At 30.6% G+C, this 24,360-nt stretch overlaps 4 protein-coding genes across 13 annotated transcripts; all 4 read right to left on the bottom strand.

Moving 5' to 3' along the window:
• Window positions 1-101: 101 nt before the first annotated feature.
• LOC108744529 (prostaglandin reductase 1-like) lies at window positions 102-1,797 on the bottom strand. The gene is made up of 6 exons (XM_018480345.2): window positions 1,619-1,797; window positions 1,285-1,387; window positions 1,035-1,226; window positions 702-975; window positions 529-643; window positions 102-471 (listed from the first exon to the last, which is right to left on the bottom strand). The coding sequence occupies exons 1-6, from the start codon at window positions 1,722-1,724 to the stop codon at window positions 242-244; spliced, it is 1,020 nt and encodes a 339-aa protein (XP_018335847.1). The 5' UTR covers window positions 1,725-1,797; the 3' UTR covers window positions 102-241.
• Window positions 1,798-2,892: 1,095 nt separating this feature from the next.
• LOC108744544 (multidrug resistance-associated protein 1) lies at window positions 2,893-15,772 on the bottom strand. Of its 4 annotated transcripts, XM_018480367.2 has the most exons (16): window positions 15,436-15,772; window positions 14,966-15,268; window positions 14,550-14,810; window positions 13,763-13,956; window positions 13,286-13,474; window positions 12,399-13,032; window positions 10,981-11,127; window positions 10,655-10,739; window positions 9,887-10,600; window positions 9,341-9,811; window positions 6,124-6,207; window positions 5,752-5,888; window positions 4,275-4,685; window positions 3,649-3,956; window positions 3,372-3,586; window positions 2,893-3,302 (listed from the first exon to the last, which is right to left on the bottom strand). In XM_018480367.2, exons 1-16 carry the CDS (start codon window positions 15,463-15,465, stop codon window positions 2,923-2,925), a joined length of 4,563 nt encoding a protein of 1,520 aa, XP_018335869.1. In that variant the 5' UTR covers window positions 15,466-15,772; the 3' UTR covers window positions 2,893-2,922. The 4 variants fall into 4 exon arrangements, with proteins under 4 accessions (XP_018335869.1, XP_018335868.1, XP_018335867.1 ...); XM_018480366.2 differs by lacking the exons at window positions 5,752-5,888; window positions 6,124-6,207; window positions 10,981-11,127 and adding exons at window positions 7,564-7,787; window positions 11,376-11,522; XM_018480365.2 differs by lacking the exons at window positions 5,752-5,888; window positions 6,124-6,207 and adding an exon at window positions 7,564-7,787.
• A 737-nt stretch (window positions 15,773-16,509) lies between these two features.
• Window positions 16,510-19,483, bottom strand: LOC108744547 (multidrug resistance-associated protein 1-like). 2 transcript variants are annotated; one of them, XM_018480375.2, is made up of 7 exons: window positions 19,422-19,466; window positions 19,242-19,374; window positions 18,901-19,124; window positions 18,434-18,847; window positions 17,916-18,223; window positions 17,628-17,842; window positions 16,510-17,528 (listed from the first exon to the last, which is right to left on the bottom strand). In XM_018480375.2, the coding sequence occupies exons 2-7, from the start codon at window positions 19,279-19,281 to the stop codon at window positions 17,167-17,169; spliced, it is 1,563 nt and encodes a 520-aa protein (XP_018335877.1). In that variant the 5' UTR covers window positions 19,282-19,374; window positions 19,422-19,466; the 3' UTR covers window positions 16,510-17,166. The 2 variants fall into 2 exon arrangements, with proteins under 2 accessions (XP_018335877.1, XP_018335876.1); XM_018480374.1 differs by having other exon boundaries at window positions 19,242-19,483.
• Window positions 19,484-19,636: 153 nt separating this feature from the next.
• LOC108744545 (multidrug resistance-associated protein 1-like) lies at window positions 19,637-24,092 on the bottom strand. Of its 6 annotated transcripts, XM_025973196.1 has the most exons (11): window positions 23,889-23,981; window positions 23,530-23,823; window positions 23,029-23,289; window positions 22,781-22,965; window positions 22,420-22,608; window positions 21,532-22,165; window positions 21,311-21,457; window positions 21,168-21,252; window positions 19,954-20,676; window positions 19,726-19,899; window positions 19,637-19,678 (listed from the first exon to the last, which is right to left on the bottom strand). In XM_025973196.1, exons 1-11 carry the CDS (start codon window positions 23,916-23,918, stop codon window positions 19,671-19,673), a joined length of 2,730 nt encoding a protein of 909 aa, XP_025828981.1. In that variant the 5' UTR covers window positions 23,919-23,981; the 3' UTR covers window positions 19,637-19,670. The 6 variants fall into 6 exon arrangements, with proteins under 6 accessions (XP_025828981.1, XP_018335871.1, XP_018335875.1 ...); XM_018480369.2 differs by lacking the exons at window positions 19,637-19,678; window positions 19,726-19,899 and having other exon boundaries at window positions 20,108-20,204; window positions 20,267-20,676; XM_018480371.1 differs by lacking the exons at window positions 19,637-19,678; window positions 19,726-19,899; window positions 19,954-20,676 and having other exon boundaries at window positions 21,217-21,252; window positions 21,307-21,457; window positions 23,889-24,092.
• Window positions 24,093-24,360: the final 268 nt, after the last annotated feature.

Below are 24,360 nucleotides of genomic sequence, written 5' to 3'. Positions count from 1 at the left end.
TTTTTTCGCGAGCTAATTACTAATAATAAAATATATTTAATTTCATATTTTATTAATAAGTACACAGGTTATGATAAATACAGATAATAAATATAGATAAATTCTAAACAGCAATATACTATATACGAGTACAAAAACACAATTACCTGAATTACGTTCAGCAGACCTAAGTGGCCTTTCAATGATTATTATTGAAAGTATTACACGTTTAATTTATTTAACGAAACTATAGTACATGTATTTACACTTTTACAATGGCCTTTCCTAAATTTTTACCCTGCAACATTTCAATAAAGGCCTTTGGCATATTTTCAAAGCCTGTGGTTATTGTTTCCGGATGTCTGATCTTTTTCTGATTAATCCATTGTAACATTTGTGTAAAACATTCATTGAAACGATGAATATATAGAGAACTCTGGAATCCTTGCAAGTGTAAGTTTTTGTTTAAGATATACGGAAATGGGACAGTGACTAAAAATAAAATTTTCAAAATTTTGTGTCAAAGTTTACATATTTTTGAAAATGCACCTTTAGGTGGATCATGAACATAATCAAAATTGTAACTAGAAATGGATCCACATACGGATACTCTACCCTTAATATTCATATGTTTCATTACCGTTGTACTTATTTCTCCAGCAACCTAAAATATATATATAATTAAAAGAATTACTCCATAATGTAAAACTAGCTGAACTTGCATTATCGAAATAACAATCAATACCATCTTTTGCTATTTCCGTCAATTTTTTATCAATATTATCTTTTTTGTAATTAACAAATTTATCGAATCCAAGAACATCGGTTAAATATGACCCCTTTTCATCGGATCCTGCTATTCCAATAACTTTACACTCTTTTATTTTTGCAATTTGTCCCACAAGGCTACCCACTGCTCCTGCGGCACCACTCACACAGACCGTTTCTCCCGGTTTCGGTTTACAAATATCCAAAAAACCAAAATAAGCAGTGAGCCTATCATATAAAACTAATGACCATTTTAACACATAGTACGTACGATTATAAATGCTTACCCAGGCATTCCTAGAGCTCCTAATCCTACACTTAACGGTACATTACCGAAATCTGGTAATACAAATGGTGGAGAAATTCTTGGTCCTTTTCTATCTGGTGCATTACCATCGTTTATTGTGTAGCTGCACCAACCAAAATCCCCAAACACGTACTTACCAACAGGAAATTTGCTATTTTTACTCTCTAAAATTCTTAAGGCAACAAAATATCATGTAACAGACATCCGTCGGTTTTTTTTGTAAAACTTACTTGCCTATTTGTCCGCCTACCATCAGAGATCCCTCAGGTATATTATGAGCATATGCTCTCATATAAGGATCAACACTTAAAAAAACAGCTTCAACTAAGTATTCTAAAAATATGGATACATTATTTTGATTAACAACGGAGTTACATTAGTTTTTTAGAAAAATAAATCTCCGGAGTAACAGTAATAATCTAAGCATTTCTTGGATGTTCCTGGTATATAGTATAAATTACGTAACAAACATTATTTACATGAATTGATACGAAACGCAAATGATATACATTCTGTAAAACAAAGCATAAAATATAAAATATTGTTCATTATTTTAACTCCTACCTCCATCCTTAATAGATGGTAAAGTTTCTTCGACCATTTGAAAATCATTTTCTTTAGGTTCCCCTTGAAAATGTTTAGCTAGTAAAAATTTTTTTGCTACTACCATTTTGTGTACAAATAATAAATACCCATGTACCGCTTGATAACTACAGAAATAAGTACTCGTCTAAACAGCAAGAAATTGTAAAAATAAAAAAAAGCGTTATCTTATTTTTAACGATAAGTGTTGATAAAATAATGATATACATAGTTATTTATTTTTATCTTGGCTTTTCTGTGAAACCACAAACATGTATGTTGATAGAAATTATTCATTTTTAATAATCTTTGAATACAAATAATGAATGACATATACTAGGCATATGAAAACTTTCCTTAAAAAGTCCTTAGTTACAGCAAGCTATTTTTTTAAAAAATTACATAAACTTTATAGTAGAGGAAAACAACATGGTAGATATAGCCAAATATCGTTAATTCACAATTTTGTTTATCATCATTCTGTGAAAATTAATAGCAATCTTTAATTCAACAAAATGCAATAATTTCACTTTTGCACTTCCAAAGCTTATGAAATTTGCTTTTCTTTCTTTCTGGTAAATATGTAGTAGGTTTAATTTTAAATAACCAATAATATACAGCAAATAAAAAAATTAAACATTTAATATAAAATAAATTGCAATTTAATTTAATAAAATGTGTACAATATACAACAATTTTAAAAAAAGTTCATTAAAAACATTGTGCATTACAAACATTTAGTCTGCAAAACATTTTAGTAAGTCTAATAACTGGCAAGACGTACATTATATACGTTATTATACGAATTATTTCAATTAATATGTATCTTGATTAATTGCTTGCTTTATAATTCCTATTTACGTATTNGAAAAGAATATATTGTGGTTATCACATCTTCCAAATTTAAAATTTAAAAACTATACTGTATATATTCAACTAATTTTAGTATATTTTTATTATAACGCTTGAAATTTTTATGTAATTGTGTTCAGTTTAACCAGACGTGCACACGTACAAGTAAAAATTATAGATATGTACCTTGAGTACTTGAATCGTAAGAGATTGTAGAAAAGCAGGCAATTTCATGTCGATGGTGTCAATGTCATTAGAAAATCGTGAAAGAATCCTACCGACAGGAGTAACAAAAAAAAAGGTTGCGGAAGAGCGTAAAATACTTGATAGCAAATATTGATGGAGTTTCTGAGCTCTGGTACAACTACTAATATAAAATCATAATTCTTTTTTTTTTATCTTCATTTTTTTAAGGTCTACTAAAGTAAATTTCATTATGTTTCTGGAAACTGATACTTTTCCAAACCGGCGTCCTTGGCCATTCCATAAAAAATAGACTGTTTATTATACATCAAATTCTTAGGCGTATCAAATTCCATAACGCAACCTTTATCCAAAACTATAACCCTGTCAGAATCCATAATCGTGTTCAATCTATGTGCAATAGTAAGGACCGTGCAATCTTTAAATTCTGTTCTTATAGTTTGTTGGATCAAATCGTCCGTTTCTAAATCAACAGCAGCAGTTGCTTCATCCAAAACTAACACTTTCGTTTTTCTCAGTAGAGCCCGACTCAAACAAATCAATTGTCTTTGACCCACAGATAAGTTCTCTCCCCCTTCAGTTACTTCATGATTCAGGCCAGCAGGAAGTCCTTAAAAAAAATAACGTTGTGGTAAAAGAAGTATTTCTTTTAGTCATATAATTTAAACTAAAAATGTACCTTTTACGAAACTTTTCAAATGTGCAAATTCCAAAGCTCTCCAAACGTCTTCGTCCGAATGTTTATTAAATGGATCCAAATTCATTCTTAGGGAACCTGAGAAAAGCACTGCATCTTGAGGAATAATAGTTAATCGCGACCTTAGATCATGCAGGCCTAATTCAGCAATCCTTATACCATCAATGGTAATTTCTCCTTCTGCTGCTTCCACTATCCTAAAAGAACAAAAATATTTAATATGATGTTTCACAAATTAAAAAACCTTTCAGTTTCTCACCTAAATAAGGCCAACGTTAGACTGGATTTTCCAGCTCCTGTCCGTCCAACAATACCTACTTTTTCTCCACCTTTTACAGAAAATGTTATCCTTTTAAGAACCAATTCTAAACCAGGACGATAACGAAGAGAATAATTATTAAATGACACTGCACCCTGATCAGGCCAAGATTTGGGTGGCGTTTTGTTAGGTATTTCCCAAGGTGCTTCCTGAGGAGTTTCGCCATATTCTTTTATTCTTTCTACAGCCACAATGTTAGTTTCAACATCTGACGTCATACGGACGAGCCAATTCAATGTTTGAGTAATCTACAAATGTTTTACAACTTAAAATTTCTGAAGATGTGATGAAAATTAGGCTATTCTATTCTACCGAAGTAAATTATTTTATTAAAGTGTAATATCATCTCGAGACATATTAGAGATAGAAGCAGGAGTTAAGAGGAATAGAGGTAGACCTAGATTAGATTACTGTTTGTAAATAGTTAAGGATAGGGATAGTGGGATGTTCTAGTTTCCGGGAAATGCGAAAGTTAGGTCAGGATAGAAGAGAGTGGAGGTGCTTGTCCAATCAGTCTTAGGACTCACGACTTTAAGATCAATATCATATCAATAATATTTTTTTACCTGCAAGGCGTAACTGATCGATAAACCGACCAACCCAGCGTTTTGATTTCCTTGAACAGCGAATAAAGCAGCAAATAATATAATTAAGTTGCCCACCATTTCTAGTCTCACAGCTAACCATCGATTTGAAATAATACTGGGAAAATAACAAACTTGATTAAGATCAACTTTAGCTTCAGATTCCTTAATGAATCGTTCTTGTTCTCCATAGGCCCGTATACAAGGTATCCCTGCCACAGTTTCGCCAAAATGTGAGTATATTGGAGAACGGGATACTGATTCTAATCTCTTCAATTGTCGAGAGGTCGCTACATAGAATCTTTGAATAAAATAGTAAAAAATGCCAATAGGCACTATTACAGATATGAATATTGGGGTTGTTATGCTGATAACCAATATAGTAGCCAAAACCTAAAAATGCACCTGTACAACCAATTGTCTATCATATTATGTATACGATTTTGAACGATTTATTTAAATATATGAATTTAGTTAAAATATTGCAACAAAAACACATTAAATACTATTGTCACTAAATCCCATAAAGAAATCTACACTTCAATTCACTAATAACTAATTTCACATTTAAAAAGCAGCTATATTTAAAGTCATATTTTAATAGTAATTATCTGGACACAGTTACATAAAAGAAGCGTGTTGTGTTAATTTTCAAAAAAGCAATGAAACATCTTTCGATTGAAAGTTTTTGATCAAACAATTTCAAGACGTTTCCGCAAAGAATGACAAAATGCATGTTTCTATCTACAAAGATCTACATAGGTACCTCAAACAAACAATAAACTCCATCAACGATGTGCCACGGTAAACCGGTATCCATTACTTCAACATCTTTAGAAAACCTGGACATAATTCGCCCAGTAGGTGTAGTATCGAAAAAAGCTAAAGGAGCCCTAATTATACCTCTAAGTAAGAAATTATGCATAGCACGGGCTGCGCACCAACAACCTATCTCGGGCGCTAAGTCAGCTAACGCCACACCAATTGCTGAAAATCGTTTTGTCGATATTAGATGGAAATTTTTAATTTTTTTTCCCAATTACGAAAAGATATTTATATGCATTCTATAAGGCCTGCATAACTTATTTAATACTTCTGTCTATTTAGGTGATAATAATTTTTGCTTTGTTAATAATTAAATTACTTATCATTAACGGATAAGTCACTACTTCGTTTTGTATTGGAATGGCGTATTTTTACAAAGCTGTAAATTAAGCATATATATAATATAACTATGGAGCCGCAAAATCTACACTTATTTCGTTAATATAATATTCACCCAAAATTCGAAAAGAATATATTGTGGTTATCACATCTTCCAAATTTAAAATTTAAAAACTATACTGTATATATTCAACTAATTTTAGTATATTTTTATTATAACGCTTGAAATTTTTATGTAATTGTGTTCAGTTTAACCAGACGTGCACACGTACAAGTAAAAATTATAGATATGTACCTTGAGTACTTGAATCGTAAGAGATTGTAGAAAAGCAGGCAATTTCATGTCGATGGTGTCAATGTCATTAGAAAATCGTGAAAGAATCCTACCGACAGGAGTAACAAAAAAAAAGGTTGCGGAAGAGCGTAAAATACTTGATAGCAAATATTGATGGAGTTTCTGAGCTCNATCTCGTTTGGTAGCATCCACAGTACCGTTTATGTTGGTGCTGTTGTCGTTTGACCAAATACTCAACCAGAAATTAGAACCAATATTAAAGAACTGGTAAATTATATTCAATACAATTGTAGCAACAGTCAGCAATACTCCGATTGACTTTAGATAGTGTAGGAGTAACAAAAAAAAAGGTTGCGGAAGAGCGTAAAATACTTGATAGCAAATATTGATGGAGTTTCTGAGCTCCTTCTAAGGATCCTCGAGCCAAAATAACTCCAGATATACTAAAGAAAATAACTAAAAAATTAAATAATATTACTATTTCGGTTTTCTGTAAGTGTTTCAGAGTATGTCTATACCGTTAACTTTTCTTGGAAAATCAAACGCGTATTATTATCGGCAATTAAAAAACTTGTTTGCTGCAACCAGGAGTAGCAACAAATTTCTTGCTTACAACTGATGCGTAAGCCTCACTACTTTTATTTACAAAAAAGCTAACATAGTACAGCATAGTACTCTGGTGTACATTGTTATCATTATTTGTCAATTAATTATGTACCAAATCTACATTATCATACTTTTTCTGAAACACCGTGTACACTAAATGAGTTATTGAAAACATAATACATACATATAAAAACGTAGCATATTTTAGTAGTAGTTTAACAGATAACTAATAAAATAAAATTACGTTAATTTTATCTAAATATAACTGCCAACATTATCTCATACATTAACCCACTAAAAAATTACTTTCGATTACTTCATGGAGACACGCTAGCAATCACAATAATTTTTCATAGCTTTCATACCAGCATACCGAACTAGCACGCTTTTCAGTCGGTAGTAATTTGAATATTGTAACTCGATTTTAGTAACGACAATGAATACAAAATACTTTATTGTACACGATAATCATTCTGCCACAGTTCTCTTCGATTGGAAGAACTACTCTCATTTACCTCTATTTTTTCCTCCTTGAAGAAGTCACTGCATGAAAAATGATCATTGTGGTCGATGAACTATTTTGTAACTTAATCTTTATGTTTATCATCGTTATTAATCGAAATGTAATGTAACAAAAGACAATTTATGTATATTCGTAATTATTTCTACATGAAATATGATTATTTTCAAATATGTATAAATAAAAACATTTTATTTCATTCCATTCTTGTTTCCAAAAAAAAATAAAAATGTGATGATGACAACCACAAAAAGGTATATCCCAACAGTATGGAAGATGTGATAGCCAACATTAAAGCACATCATAACAAAATTTAATCTTTCCACCCTTTCACCGAATATAAATATACATACAAAAAGTAACATTGGGTATTGGGTAACAAAACAAAGTATATACGTAACTCGTTTCAAATGGTTAGAGTTGTGACCTTGAGAAAAGCTGCGCAAATAGAAAGAATACACACTAGGCGTGAGCAAGGCACAAATAGTTTGAACCAGATAAATTATGTTTGAATTTAGAATTTTTTTCGCGGCGCATCCAGGTAAAGAGAAGAGGCATATCTCTAAACGCTTGAAATGAGTTGTAAATGAATACTTTGGGCAACAGCATTACCGTGAGATAACATTTAAATATAACTGCTTGTAATTATTTTCTATTTCTCGATGTTCAAAAATAGCAATAATTACCCCAAGAAAACAATTAAGCCAAGCTCTTATCGTCATTGGTAGAACACTATCCAACACATCAACATCTTTAGAAAATCGATTCAAAATCCTTCCCACTGGTGTAACGTCATAAAACATATTGCAAGAGCTTCGAATAACACTATACAGTAAATAATTATGTAATACGAAAGCCCCATTCAGTGACCCGACAAATAATGCCAATGATGATAAAAATATTGAAATCGCTGAAAATCGAAAAACGTGTCAAAGATAGAAGCGACGCAATGTTACATTAAAACATTATTTTTAATAAGAATGGGTACCGAAAAAAAAATGCATTACTTAAAAGGTTTTCACTAGATTAGATTCTTATATTCTAGGTATATTAGATATTAAGTATATATTTTTATAAATACGTATATAATCACCCAACCTTTTCAAAAAGACACAGAATTTGAAATAAATAGGAAATTAAAATGGCATCGCAACTGTTACATTCAGTAATTTAATTTAGAATTTTTTGTGTTTAATATCGAATTATAAATCACAATAACTAATAAAATTCCTAAGGATAACTCATGCACAGAGAGGTACGAATGTCAGACAGAAAATTTCGTTGTATTTACGAAATGAATTAAGGAACCTTGTAACACCAACGTAAAAAAATAGGACATAAAGTACTAAAGCACCCCAAAATCCCTTCACCAAAACAACACTGAGTGGGGAAGAAAAGCAATAACATAACAAAGCAAAAATTATATTTTAAAAAATAAAACTAACAGCATTCTGGTTTGAGACGACAGCAAAAATAATGAATTACTTATATAGCATATAAAAAAAATGTCAAGAAAAAAGAAAAACCAGAACCGTTTAGAGTATATGTATTTTTGAACAACTTAAGTATTAATTAATGCTTGATGTTTTATGTAAGAAATCAATTATTAATGCATTAATATACAATGAATAATGGTGTTCAATAAAGAAGCAGTTACGGCCAGTTAAAACTTTCAACCAATCAAAACAAGACAACAACGAATTTATGTTTAATTGTCTAAAATGACCAAGTTATACAATATATCACGATGCACAGCAATCTTCTACAATACAAAACAAGACAACAACGAATTTATGTTTAATTGTCTAAAATGACCAAGTTATACAATATATCACGATGCACAGCGATCTTCTACAATACAAAAAATTTAAAAATAATTTAATGTACGATTAAAATGTTTTCACGATTGAGTAAACGACCGTTTATAAAAAAATGTTAATAGAAATTTGAATATTTTTTGGCTCGTTACCTTTATATCTTTTGAATTTTTTTTTGTTGAAAATTAGAAATGATCGTCCACAATACGGTACGCATACGATTTGCAAGTATTGATTATAAGTTAAAGTTAAGATACAGAATCTTTAAATGAATACAACATTTAAACTATATGTTGTAAGCATTTAGTAATTACATGTTTAGCACATTATCTAATAGTAATCGATGACTTAAATTTTAAGGATATTAATTATAACATTTATATTCTCAAAACTTATTCTCACTTTTCTTTAATTACAACATATCTACATAAATAAGAGCATTCCGAAATTATTTTCCATGTTCATTTCAGAGTGAGTTTTAAAATCCATTAACTTTTACGTCAACAAATACCTTCAACTGTTATCAAAAATAATGTACTATGTACGTATGAGTGATGCGCTAGCAAATAATAACTGATCATGCATAAAAATTACAAACAGGCCAACCACGTAATTATTAACTTACGAATAAACAAACTCAACTTACCTTGTCCAATACCTAAAGCACCATACACTCCTAAATAGGTATCTCGTTTGGTAGCATCCACAGTACCGTTTATGTTAGTGCTGTTGTCGTTTGACCAAATACTCAACCAGAAATTAGAACCAATATTAAAGAACTGGTAAATTATATTCAATACAATTGTAGCAACAGTCAGCAATACTCCGATTGACTTTAGATAGTGTTTATAGACGGCCCATTTGACGCTACCCGTTTCGGCCTTTTCAACTTCGATCAACTTTTCCCCCACCAAATCTTGTTTGCTTCTTATAATAGATTCATTAGATTGTGACCTGTTGCGAATACTTTTTTCTACGGAACTGTCGACTGATCTTTGTCGAGTCAAGCTACCGTTTGCTCGGTCAGGTGTTGATTCAGTTCTAGATGAATGACGAGACAGTTTACGAAGAGATTCAACAGGGGCACCAGTAGACAGCTTTTTTAATTCGTCCACATCTAAAAGTTAAGTGATAAAAACTTTTAGTACTTCAAAATATATTAATTAATACATCATATTAAAATGAAGTGTACCTTCTTCAACTTCCTCGTCGGAAACTTCTGCCATGTGTTGATTCAGAAACTCTGCAAACGCTTCCTTACTGTCTAACAATTCTCTATACGTCCCTGTCTCAGACACCCTACCATCCTTTATGACAACTATTCGGTCTACTTCGGGCAAGTAAGTAATACTATGTGTAACAAGAATTCTAGTTTTATCCTTCAACAAGCCTTGAGGACCTATAACCTTCTCAAAAATATGTTTACCAACGTGACTGTCCACTGCACTCAAGGGATCGTCCAACAAATAAATTTCGGCTCTTGCATACACAGCCCTGGCCAAACTAACTCTTTGTTTTTGACCTCCTGATAAATTTATACCCTTTTCACCGATTTCAGTCTGATCACCGGCTGGGAGCATGCTGAAATCAGGCTTCAGAGCGCATGCTTCTACGACTGAATCGTAATATTTCTCATTATATTCCTTTCCAAACAGAATATTATCTCTTAAAGTGGCATTTTGTATCCAAGCTTGTTGGGGAACATAAGCGATTTGTCCGATAGTGTTAACACGACCTTTTATTTTATTCATTTCGCCCACAATTGCCGAAATTAAACTACTCTTGCCCGACCCAACAGTTCCTACAACAGCGATGAGTTCTTTTTTATCAATGCGAAGATTTATATCACTCAGAATAGGATCTTCACCCCAATCGAAACTTCCATTCTCAATGACTATCGGAGATGCTTGAAATAGTCAAAGTTTATCGAAAAATTCGAGTTAAAAATACTGTTACTTACTTTCAGATGGATCATGTTGAACATTATTAGGATCAAGTTCTTCGGCATTCATAAATTTATTTATTCTTTTAACAGATACCCACGTCTAAAAGTAGCAAATAATCACTTTCTAATTTAACGATTCTACATTTTATAAAAAAATCAGTTTTCCTAAGACTGTAAATTTCATTTAATAATGCATTTAAGAGACCAAAACCAAATTATTATTAAAAAAGTTACGAATAAGTCGAGCTAATAAATGCGTTAAATAATGATAAACATTACTGAAAATGAAAAACGTATGTCTCTAAAATTTAGATACATATAAATAAGTTACCATAGCTTACTTGCACCATGTTGGAGATCATCATTGGTAACATGCTAAGAGGAAAGCGCAGTATGTTGAAAAGGGATAGCGATACAAACGCCGTTTCTGCATCAAATACGTTATTTTCATCCACCATTACGAATGTGACAAAAGATACAAGCGATACCTGACATGCAAGAGAGAAAGATGTAGCTAAGCATGAATTATTATTGAAGAAACTGTTTAATGTTAAAACGATTTTCTATTTAGTTTTCCTGCTTGCTTACGTTTAAGTTTAATCGTAAGTTTAAAATGAAAATGATAAAGCACCTTTTTGGTTTAATCTTAAACAAGTTAAAATTGGAATAAAACTTTGCTTCTAGCCCACACTTCCCACAACCTTTGAAGGAGTGGAGTAATTATATTTAATTTTACCTCAATAGCATAAACTAGTAGCATCGGTAGAAATGACATAGGCATTTGCATAATGGCAAATAATGTCAAAGATACAAATGCCTTCTGTGGCGTCAGCGTATTACTATCATCAGAACAAACATAAACCACGAAAGTAAGCATTGTTACCTGTATACACATAAAACATTAGAAATAACGTAAACTGAAAAAAAACGTTAACATGCGAGTTTTATATTTCAGAACATTGCATTTATAGTTTTACTAGCTGTAATGCCCGGCGTTGTCCGAGTCGTCCCTGTTGCGGAAGAAAAACAAAGTTTGAAGGTCAGGAATCGAACCACTGATCTTTTAATATTGTTGTGCATGATTACTCATTTTATGCATATACAAAAACGGAAGTCTTTGTTTTGCTCTTATTTTAAGAAATGCACAATAAAAATTGAGATAGCTATTATAGGAAATATTTTTATGTAAAACTAATAACGCCGCCTTAGAGGAAGGAGTCTTAAGTGGAACATCCTATATATAATATATATATATATAAATTTATACTTGACATATACATATATACATATATTTGCATAGAATGTTATTCTTTTGAAAACTAAAACGTACTGAATAACAAAGATAACTGTATTATGTAGACAATGTGCAACAAACATTTACCATAATCAAATGTAATTGTTTATTAAAGATTTAAGTTTTGCAGTTAAATACTCGTTTATTATTTACAAGGGCACTTATTAATTTTTTGTCTATATAATGCATACATCATAAATTATCAGTCAAGGATGCGAACACATTATTTATGAATGATTGAAATTGAGCTGTTACCTAATTCTTCTCAATGCAACTATCGCATAATTTTAGGCTTATTTATATTTACGACTTGAAAATAGTTTATGTGCTTATCAATAATTACAGAGGTAACTTAGCTTTGAAATGCTCCAACATATAGATACTAAATTTATTATAATATGTCCAGAAATAAATTATTTCTTTATAAAACATGTTCAAATGAAATTATTCACAAACTGAACTTACCAAAAACGGCGCACAAGACCAAATAAAAGAAGTACCAGCATTAAGATAAGCAGCTTTTTTGAGCACGTTTATTTCCTTTCCCCTTATTTTAAGTACTTGCTCTTCAAAGCTCGGTTCCCACGCATATAATTTAAGTACCTTAATGCCACTAAGTACTTCGTTCATCAATTTTACTCGTTCGTCTTTATTTTTCATTTGTTTAATTTGAAGAACTTTGGCCTTATTAGCTATAAATCCATTTACAGGTATAAGAACAACCATCACAGCCAGACCAGCTAACACAGACGGTCCTAGGATGTCCCATAGGAAATATAAGGCAAGTACAATTTGTAAAGGTGCAGACCAAAGCATATTTAAATAAGCAGTGAGATCGATAAACTTTTGTGCATCCACTGACATTAGATTCACAATTTCGCCAACGGTGGTCTCTTTTTTGGACGTGTTAGACATGCGCAAGGCTTTCCGATAAATTGCTGATATAAGGGCAGTACGGATACGCATGCCTACTATAAACATTCTGTTAAAATACTGCGAAAGTATGAGCGTTTGGATCGTAGCAGTAGCGAACAATAATATAACGTAAAGGTAACCTTTCCATTGAGATTCTTTATTTTTTACGAAATCGATAAGTAACCTTAAAAATTATAAGTATTAGCCACTGAGAATTAATCATATATTAAAACTCCATCTACGTCTTGTACTGTCACGTCCCATTCGGAACGAAGGTGTAAAAAAATCGAAAAGAAGATACATATTCCAATTAAGGGCAGTCTACCAAACGACACATACAAAATTATATCTGTTTTAAAAACTTAATTGTCATAAAAAATGAATGAGATTACCCTTAATTAAAATTGCTTCTGGTTTTGGGAGAAAATAATACTCACTTTAATATCTGAGGACTAGCAAATGTTAGAATATCTTGAAATAATTTAAGTAATGCTCCAAACAGAAATGTTGGTCCAAATGCTTTCACAAGAGCCGGTAAAACAGATGCCTTCTTTTTCTTCTTAGAAACGTCTATAAAATTAACACTTGCTGAATCCCCTTTGAAGGAAGCTCGTGTATGATGCAACCTGAAACATTTTAATATTAAAAGGAACCTAAGTTATAATATCATAAGAAAATAATCATATAGTCGCGTTCTCAAAAATAACTCTAAATTAAAATAGGTAGATGTCACCTAAAGAAAATATTGTTTTTATAGTATGTATTTTTAATAGTAAATAGGTCATTTTAATTGGAGGTTGGCAATTTAACATAAACCCTAACAAAAGATGGTTCCTTAAAATAATAAATATATACTTGTTTAAAACACGTTTAATTATTAAACCGTAATATTCCAGTTAATGTGAAAAAATTACCCTTCAATTTTCTGCAAGCTCTTTTGCCAATATTTATCAAAAATTGGCACAACTTCCTGGGCACCATCTTCATGTTTCATATCCCACAAATCTGAGACCTCCAAAGGATGTCTGTAACCTTTCAATGCTAAAGCATGAAACCAATTAAAGGTAAGACGTGAAAGAAAACTACTGCCATCTTCTGGACATGGATTCTTAACAAAAGAAAAGAATTTATTAGCATGATTTTTAATCTGTTTGTTATTATTTACTATTTCAAACTGAAGCAGAAACATGATCGTCATTAATTTCAATTAAAACAGAATTTGAGTTACATAATTCATAAACAGATATTGTGTCACTTCTCTATTTTCAAAACTTATCAATGCGTATCAAATATGTATATGTAGACAGTACCTAGTAAAAAATGCATATTGATCAATAAAATAATTTTAAATCAAATTTTCAGTATATGACAATAAGCAAATAAGGTATCTAATGTTTCACATTTAAAAAGAAACAGATGGATATTTGCTTTACTTTATAATTCCAAATATTGGACAAGTATTAAAAATTTGTTCACAAATTAAGAATGCAATTTCAGTTGTCTTTTACTAATACACTTTGTATTATATGCTGTTTTAACAATACCCACATATATAAACACAGTGGTATTCTCAGAATTTTAGTAAACAAAGCAAATAAAATAATATCTACTTATAAGAACAAGCCTTATCTTCTTTTAAATGTAAATATTATTCGCAAAAGTAACAGTCACTGAAAAAAAATTATTGCACAACATTATTACCTGTGATTTAGGATATTTTGTCTTCCTGGGCTCTTTGTCAGCAAAGCAATTTAATAAAAACATTATAATGACTAGACAAAAGTAAATTAAGTAACTTATGTTTACATAGTTGGTATCAGAATGCTCTGATTTAAATTCACGAATTTCCGTCCTAAACTGTGGAATTCCACATAATAGTAAGAAAAACCAAAATAAAAACAACAATCCTGATGCCCGTAATCCATGCTTTTTATTATAATAAACAAGTATTGCTGATAATATCTGAAACAAAAATGCATTTTATAGGGGGACAAAAAATGTTTTCACTATCTAATAGAAACATTCCAATAACTACTTTTTGGTATTACAAGCAATTGTCTATTTAAACAATTACTGAAGGCAAAACATAGTCAACTAAATATTTAATTTATACATACAAAGCTTAAAAGTTTTATCACTGGGGTTGAAATGTCCACATTATAAATAGGATTTTCTTCACCACTATTACTTATTGTAGTTATCAAATCCGTGATTGTCAATACTATTAAAGCACCGGTAGTTAATAGTTTTAATATATTTATAATACTCCAAGGAATATCTTGATTTTTACTATTGGCTATGTAAAAAACTTCTAAACTTGTGAAGATCCATAAGAACAAGCAAGGGACCCATATCAAGACAGTCTGTTCAAAGCATTTTGTAAAATCTGGATCGTCAGTATTCCATGTTAGACTTAAATTCTATAATAAATAAATTCAGCAAATTAAATTATATAATAATTTGAGGTTAATCGTTTTGCAAATTCACACAATTAAGCAGGTCAAGAACAACTTGTCGGCTTATTACTAGCGTGAGAAACAGATTTTTCAACATATAAGAACAACAAATTACAAAACAAAAACTTTACCCAAAATTCTGATCCGCAAAAATTTTCCATTATGTTTTCTGATAGCAACCTAGCACTAGCACTTTGGTAACATTAACATGTCCTAATATCCTTAACCAATATACTAAAAACGCTAGTTTATTGGCAATAATTTAAATAGTTTAAATTTAATTGAACGACTTATGAATGGATTAAATCCTTGAGCACATTTGAAACACTTAGCACGAGTGACTGTTATTAATGCCGTTAACGCGTTAACATTAAATAAGGACAATCGCACAAACCAATCTGCGAGTTTATGAGCCACTCACAATCAGCATAGACAACCACAGCGAACTGACTGCAGGCTGCAATACATACCTTGCAAAATCACTACTAAACTAGAGGCAATATTNCGCACTCTCAGTACTAATTGTCAGTAAAAATATGACTGGATTAATTTCATTTGTTTTATTTATTAATTAAAATAAATGGAATGCATATGATACATATACAAATTATCATTTTATTAGATGGACTCTAGTTGAGATAGAAATAAAAAAACTGTATTCTTTAAATAAGTAAAGGTAGGGATGCATCATTATAGCAATTAATTAAAAGGTCGTTTATGCAGTTTTTTTAATTTAAAACCCGTTCGTAGATGATTTCAAGGTCAATTGCAAAAGATGTCATAATGTGCAAATCTACCTACTTCGATTAAAAAAATCGAAATATGAATGTACTGTATATTGCTCAAACCATTCTAAAATTCCGCTTGACCTATATATTAAATATTATTATTATTATTATTATTTGGAGATTCCTTTACTACCTTAAACGCGGTTTAAATATAATTGAGACTATCTGAACAAATAAACAAGTTATTGATAAAAATAATAAATGTCAACCCTCTGTAATTAAAATTGTTCCTAATATATTGAAGACCCTTTGCATACGTATTACCTAATACCTAATCAATCAAATCATAAGAATAATAGTATGATAAAAAAGGAAATGCGATTCGGGTAACTAGGTTTTAGGGGATATCATAATTAATTAAATGCATAAGATAAGAAAGGTGTAGAAATATTTAATTTTTAAAAAGCATACTTATATAAAAATATTTTTACAGCTATAAAGATGTTAAATATATTAACAAGAGATATTCATAAACACTAAAACAACATATTGTCCTTTAGTAACGTTATTAATAACTTACAACCTTGAGTTGAGCACATTAATTTGTAATTTAAAGGTGTGTAATCTCCAAACAGGAAATATACATACGTAAAGGCGAGTCCGCTTCTATATTAGTTAAAAAAAATTGGAAAATCCATCACAGTTAATTATTTCTATATTTAATAATTATTGCAGAAATATAACAACTATCCATATATGTGCAAATATACAAATTATAATAACGTATTTGTACGTTAACATATCATTTTAGTTGATAGATTCTAATTCTGATCATATTCCAACTAAAAATTTATGTTGTTCACTGCTTTTTAAATGGAACTAACAAGATCTTTTGCCTTGATTGGTTACCAACTCAAGTTGACTGTCAATCGCCATGTTCAGGCTTTCAATAATTAATACTCTATCAGTGTCAGTGTATGCTTCTGCAGCAAAACCTATTTTATATCATTACATCTTCTCAAATGAATTCCATCAATTTCTACACATATTAATTAATCACCATTATAAACAATATAATAGACCGTCGCCTTTAATTAATTCGTTCATAAAGACCTATCCTTTTTATGTTCAATGTTACTTAACTAAACCAGAATGTCTAGCCATGTTGTAAAAAATTGAATTTTTATTAGATAAAAGAGCTGATGGAGTATCGAAATCCACTACAGATCCTCCTTCGAGAACTAGAATTCGATTGGAATCCATTATGGTGTTCAAACGATGTGCTATTTTAATTATAGTGCAATTCTGAAATTTAGTTTTGATCGTTTTCTGTATCAAATCATCCGTTTTCAGATCTACGGAAGCCGTAGCTTCGTCCAGAATCAACACTTTACTTCTTCTTAATAAAGCCCTAGCCAAACAGATTAGCTGCCTCTGACCGACCGAAAAATTCTTTCCTCCTTCTTGTAATTTGTAATACAAATCCGAATCTAAACCTAGAAATTTTGTGATGTAAAATGCACATACTTAGTAATAAAAATGTATACGAGTAGAAACATCTTTTATGAGTTTTAGAGCTAGAGTAGTATAATTACTTTTTATAAAACATTTCATATGTGCATTTTCAACTGCTTTCCAAATTTCTTTATCAGTGTATTTATTATAAGGGTCCAAATTCATTCTTAACGTTCCAGAAAACAAGACAGGATCTTGTGGGATGATAGTGAGTCGAGATCGTAGATCATAAAGGCCTAGAGTAGCAATATCTATATCATCAACAATTATTTTTCCATCTTCCAGTTCCACAATTCTTAAAGATTATGTTTTATTAAAAGTGAACAATTTATTTAATATTTTTTTTTTCTGATATTCATTATTTTTACCTAAACAAAGTAAGTGCAAAACTGGACTTTCCTTCCCCTGTTCTCCCTACTACTCCGATTTTTTCACCACCTTTTATAGAAATACTGAGTCCTTTCAGAACAGGTTTTAAATTGGGTCGATACCTAACCCAGCAATTATTAAATTCAATGGACCCGTTTTCGGGCCAGTCAGGAGATGGAGTCATTTTGGGATCTTCCCAGGATGCTTCCTGTGGTAAATCACCGTACTCCTTTATTCGTTCTACACTTACTATGTTTGTTTCTAGATCGCACATCATCCTGACTAACCAATTCAGATGTTGTGTTATCTGTTTTAAAATAATATATAATTAGGAATAATAGAAATAATACTATTTCTGTACACTCAGTCAAAATAATATTGTAGAATTTCCTATCAAAAAATTTCTGAAACGTTACAAAGCATTTTTGTTTATTTAGGGTTACTTAAAAAATTTTCACCTATGTCACAATAAAATTGATTTATAGCTGTTTGAAAATATGCAGCATATTTTAATTACCTGCAATGCGTAGGTAATAGAGAGACCCACAAGGCTAGCATTGGGCTTTTCCTGTCTAACAGCGAGAATAGCAGCAAAGAAAATAACCAAATTTCCAATCATTTCCAAACGCACTCCTAGCCAACGATTAGATATTATATTAGGATAATGACACCTTTGATTTTCATAAACTTTTTGCTCATTTTCACATATAAACTTATCTTCTAACCCATAAGCTCTTATTGATGACGTTCCAGCCAAAGACTCACTAAAATGGGAATATATGGGGGCTCTTGACATCGACTGGAGACGTTTAAGTTGCCTTGAACTTGCGATGTATAATCTCTGAACAATGTAGTAAATAATACCAAGAGGTATGGCACATATGATAAATATTGGTGTGTTAAATGATATGACAAACAATGTTGCGAGGACCTAAAATTACTAATTAAAATGATTCTGAAATACTGTGGCTGTATTAAAATTACAGATAAAGAAGTAGTGAGAAGTGATTTCATATTTTCTGGCAAGACACTATCGAGTGCATCGACATCTTTCGAAAACGTGTTCATAATTCTGCCTGCAGGAGTTATATCAAAAAATAGATTAGAAGAACCTCTAATTGTATTGAAAAGTAAAACATTGTGTAGAATGTTGGCTCCGTTCAAAGTACCCAAATATAATACAATTGAAGACACGAATACCGAAACAGCTGAAATTGAAGTATTCTTTTAAAAATATTAACTAGTAAAGGTAAAGTTTCTAAATAAACATTGGATCAATTACAAAGACAGTGCAGGTAAATATGAATTAAATATTAGCTGCTTACCTTGACCAAGACCCAGTACTCCATAGATGCATAAATACATGTGCTCTTTAACATTGTTTCCACTTCCATTTTTTATTAAATCTTTATCTTCAGACCATTTAGAAAGCCAAAAGTTGGAACCAACGCTAAAGAACTGAAAAGCTATGTGCATTACTATAGTTGCTAGTATGGTAAAAGTACCAATTGACTTAAAATAATGTTTGTAGACGGACCATTCCACTGTACCAGTTTTAATTTTTTCTGGAGATTTGAATGTTTCTGTATTTAACCCTTTCGTCAACAAACTTTAATATTCCGCAAGTACAATTTGTAAAGGTGCAGACCAAAGCATATTTAAATAAGCAGTGAGATCGATGAACTTTTGTGCATCCACTGACATTAGATTCACAATNTTCAGACCATTTAGAAAGCCAAAAGTTGGAACCAACGCTAAAGAACTGAAAAGCTATGTGCATTACTATAGTTGCTAGTATGGTAAAAGTACCAATTGACTTAAAATAATGTTTGTAGACGGACCATTCCACTGTACCAGTTTTAATTTTTTCTGGAGATATTAATTTTTCTGTATTTAACCCTTTCGTCAACAAACTTTGAAATTCCGATTTCTGATTTACTGAGCAGATCGAAGTTGAAGGAAATAGAAGATCATCCTTCTCTTCTACAAAACAAAATTATAACAAAGTGCAATTTAAAATAACTGTAGGAAAATTACCCTCTTCTTTTTCGTTACTTATTTCTGTCGTGTGGAAAATGATAAATTCTGAGAATGCTCCTTTATTATTCATCAGTTCATAATATGTGCCATTTTCTGTAACTCTTCCTTCCTTCATTACAATAATTCTATCAACATTAGGTAAATGTTTTAAATTGTGAGTTATAAAAATTCTGGTTTTATTTTTCAATATACCATTTGGTCCTATTACTTTTTCAAAAATATTATTACCCACACGGCTGTCTACGGCACTTAAAGGATCATCTAGCAAATAAATATCGGAATTTGAGTACAGCGCTCTTGCAAGACTCACTCTTTGCTTTTGACCCCCTGAGAGAGTATTGCCCTTTTCACCTATTTCAATTTCATCTTTCGCTTCAAACGTTCTAATATCGGAGAACAAATCACAAATTTTTAAAACCGTTTCGTAAAGCTGTTTATCAAACGGTTTCCCTAAAAGAATATTCTCTCGCAAAGATGCATTTAATATCCAAGCCTGCTGTGGAACATAAGCTACTTTCCCTAAAATATTTACTTTTCCACCAGTTTTATTCATTTCTCCTAATATCGCAGATAATAAACTACTTTTGCCAGAACCAACGGCTCCAACAACTGCCGTCAATTTTCCCTTCTCAAATCTAAGATTTATGTCTCTTAAAATAGGCTCCTCGAACCAATCAAAATTTCCATCTTGTATTGATATAGGTGACTCTGAATTCAAACCTACGCAGAATATTTTACACAAAAATATTGATTAATATATAGCTTGTTCCATTAGTAGTAAATAATATTATAGTATTATTTGGGGACCCTAAAGTTATCTAGATAATTGAATTCCATGTTTACGACTTTTTTGCTTTTTTTACAAGTCCTCATCTATATGTTTTAAAATTTAGGAGTTGCAACCGCACTTTTTATTTAATCTATAATCCTAAAATTTTGTTTTGCATATTTTTTTGTGGTTTTAAAATTTCAGATTTAAGAAAAAACGCAGTAGCCACTCGTAAGTTCTAAAACACAGATGATAGCATAACTGTATATAATACCATTAAGAAATCCTTAATTTTAGGCTGTCTAGCAAAGCAAATTTGAAAAGTCCAAAAAACTGTCACTCAAAAACCATGAGACTGCTACAAAACATGAAATTTGATTTTCTAAATAATCTTAGACAGTTGAAAGGTAAATTAAATTAGGTACCATAAAATAAAACTTACTATCGGAAAGACCATGTTTTATATCTTTTTGGCATAATTCTGGCGTATTCATAAATTTATTTATTCTTTTAATTGATACAACTGTCTAAAATGATTGAAAATTAAAACGGTATAGGTATTTTCTTCTTAATTTCAGTACCTACTTGTGTCATTTGCGTAATTAAGGTAGGGAACATGTTTAACGGATAGTGAAGAACGTTAAAAAGAGACAATGATACAAAAACCGTTTCTACATCTAACACGTTTTTTTTATCAAGCAACACGAATGTACCAAATGATGACAATGATACCTACAAAAAGTATAAGTTAATAATAATTTCATTTCAGATCAAATATAATTGATTAACAACATACAATAACTTACAAAAAAGGGTGCGCAAGACCAAATAAAAGAGGTAGCTGCTTTTAACATAGCAATTCGTTTAAGAATCGCGATTTCTTTATCTCGTATCGCTTGAACATTTTTTTCAAAGCTGGATTCCCAGGCATACATTTTTAAAACCTTTATACCAACAAGTATTTCGTTCATAAATTTTATCCTTTCATCTTTGTGTTTCATTTGTAAAGTTTGCAGATTCTTCATTTTATTACCAATAAACAAATTAACGGGAATCAATACAAGCATAACCATTAAACCTAACAGTACGGCAAGCCCCAATAATTTCCATAAGAAAATAAGGGCTATAATAATTTGGAAAGGTGCTGACCAAAGCATATTCACAGAACTGATAAACTCAACGAATCGTTCAGCATCTATTGATATCAAGTTAACAATTTCCCCTGTCGATATGTCTTTTTTTGCGGCATTTGAAATACGAAGAGATTTCCGGTAAATTGATGATATAAGGGCAGTCCGTATTCGCATTCCAACAATAAACATTTTGTTCAAGCCTTGTGCGAATATCAACGTTTGGATCGTCGACGCAAACAATAGCAAACATGCATAAAAGTAACCTTTCCATCTTTCTTCCTCTTTTTTTACAAATGATAGAAGCAATCTTCAAATAATTTTTTTTATGTAAATTATCACATCTTTTCATGTTCTTTGTTTAAGCCTAATTTTATTGTGTTTGTTTTAATTATGTAATGATAAAATAATAAAAAAATTAAATCTATACCCAATAAAAAAAATGTTTCATGGCTTGATGGCGGTTCAATAGTATAAAAATTAATTAAATTAAAAAGTTAAAAAAAACAATTAAACTTTCAACTAAAACTTAACAGTTTAAATATCTAAAAGTTTTATACTTACTTCAGAATATAAGGATTAACGAAGAGAAAGCAATCAAAAATAAATTTAAAAATCGAGCCGCACATTAACATAGGCCAAAATGTTCTGATTACAGCAGGTATAATTGAAGCTTGTTTCTTCTTTTTTTTGTTAGGACAGTTAAGTAAAGTCACTTCTTCTGAAACACCCTTGTATGAAGCCTCATGGTAACTAGAAAAGGAGTTTCGCTCATTAAAGAGATTAATATATCATGCATAAAGGTATTTAGTTTTCTACAGAATGTTGTTTGACGCAAAAACTAATTATTTTAAGAATTAAATATAAACTTTTCCCATGGTTCAAAATTAAATTATAAAGTAATTTGCTAATAAATAGTATGTACCTTTCAGAACATCTTTTCCAATTCTTTTCAAAGCAAGGCAAAATTTCATTTGCTCTTTCTTCATGATTTAACTCCCACAAATCAGACTTATTCAATGGGTGTTTAAAACCTCTCCAAATAAGACTATTGAACCACACAAAAGTTATCCTGGAGGGAAAACTATATCTATCCTCAGGCCATAATTTCTATTTAATATTATTGTAGTTTTTAATCAACCTTTAAAACTACCCCTTTATTACAAATATTACCTTTAATCCCGGATATTTGGTGATTTTGGGGACTTCATCAGCAAAACAATTTAAAATTAACATTACAATAGCACCAGCATAATAAATAAAATAAACAACATGGGAATGAAATGAAACTGAGGCCTGATAATTATTTCTTTGTATTTCTGATCTCAACTGTGGTATTCCACATATAACCAAAAGAAACCAAAACATAAATAGCAGACCTGATGATCCAAAACCATTTTTTTTGTTGAAAATTAGTAGAAATGCAGATAAACTCTAAAAATGTTTATGTATATTAATTACTTGTGTGAAATTACTTAGAAATGTAATGTAATTTAATATAAGTATACATAAATTTTCTTAAACATATTTACACCAACAAAGGATAATTTCTTTTAAAACTATCAGTGTAGAAGATAAAATACTTTTTAATTTTCAAAAATAAAAAAAACTTAATTTATTATATATAAATAATTGGAGAAAAATTTATAGGCATACATGTATAAAGATACTTACAAACGTTAATAACTTCAAGATAGGCGTTAATATATCCACTGTTACAATGATGGTTTTTGATAATAGGGGTAGGATAAGCTCAAAAAAAGCCAATGCAATAAGAAACACTGTTATTCCAAGTTTAGTGGCATTGCAGAACTTCCAAGGAATGTCTTTGTTTTTACTACTTCTGAAGAAATATATATCCACAAATGAAAATACCCATAAAAACACACAGGGAATCCATATCAATATAGTTCTTTCAAAACAGTTTGTAAATTTTGGATCCTTTGTATACCATGTTAGATTTAAATTCTAAAATACATTTAAAGTACGAAGCTTTTAAATATTATCATTTGTTTCAAATATAGGTATATTACCCAAAATTCATTTTCACAAATCCTCTCCATTTTATCAAACTGAACCAGAATGTACAAAAGAAATATCGAAACATTTATTCAAATTATTTTAATCAGTAGAACGATAAGATAAAACCGAGGTGATTTACGGCAGCGAAGATGTAAAAATAATTAAAAAGACGTGTTTTTGTATAAAAATGTGTCAGATGTTCGTGATTTAGTTTTTGAGAATAATTTTGAGCAATTAACTATAATCTACAGTAGCTTGGTCAGTTTAGATATCATTAATATCAGTTTTTATTATCTATCCATGATTATCTCTGATCGTCATATGACCGTTATCGTTGCCAAACCCATAGGCATAGATAAGCTCATAGGCAAAAATTAAGATCGATCACATCGATCATGTTCATAACAAACTCAGAAAATAACAATAAAGTGCAATCAACTGCTACGTACAATTAACAAATATTATTGATATAGATAAGAGATA

This window comes from Agrilus planipennis, unplaced genomic scaffold, assembly GCF_000699045.2.
Source record: "Agrilus planipennis isolate EAB-ADULT unplaced genomic scaffold, Apla_2.0 scaffold28, whole genome shotgun sequence".
Taxonomy (NCBI): Eukaryota; Metazoa; Arthropoda; class Insecta; order Coleoptera; family Buprestidae; genus Agrilus; species Agrilus planipennis.
This window is presented reverse-complemented; position numbering and strand designations above follow the sequence as displayed.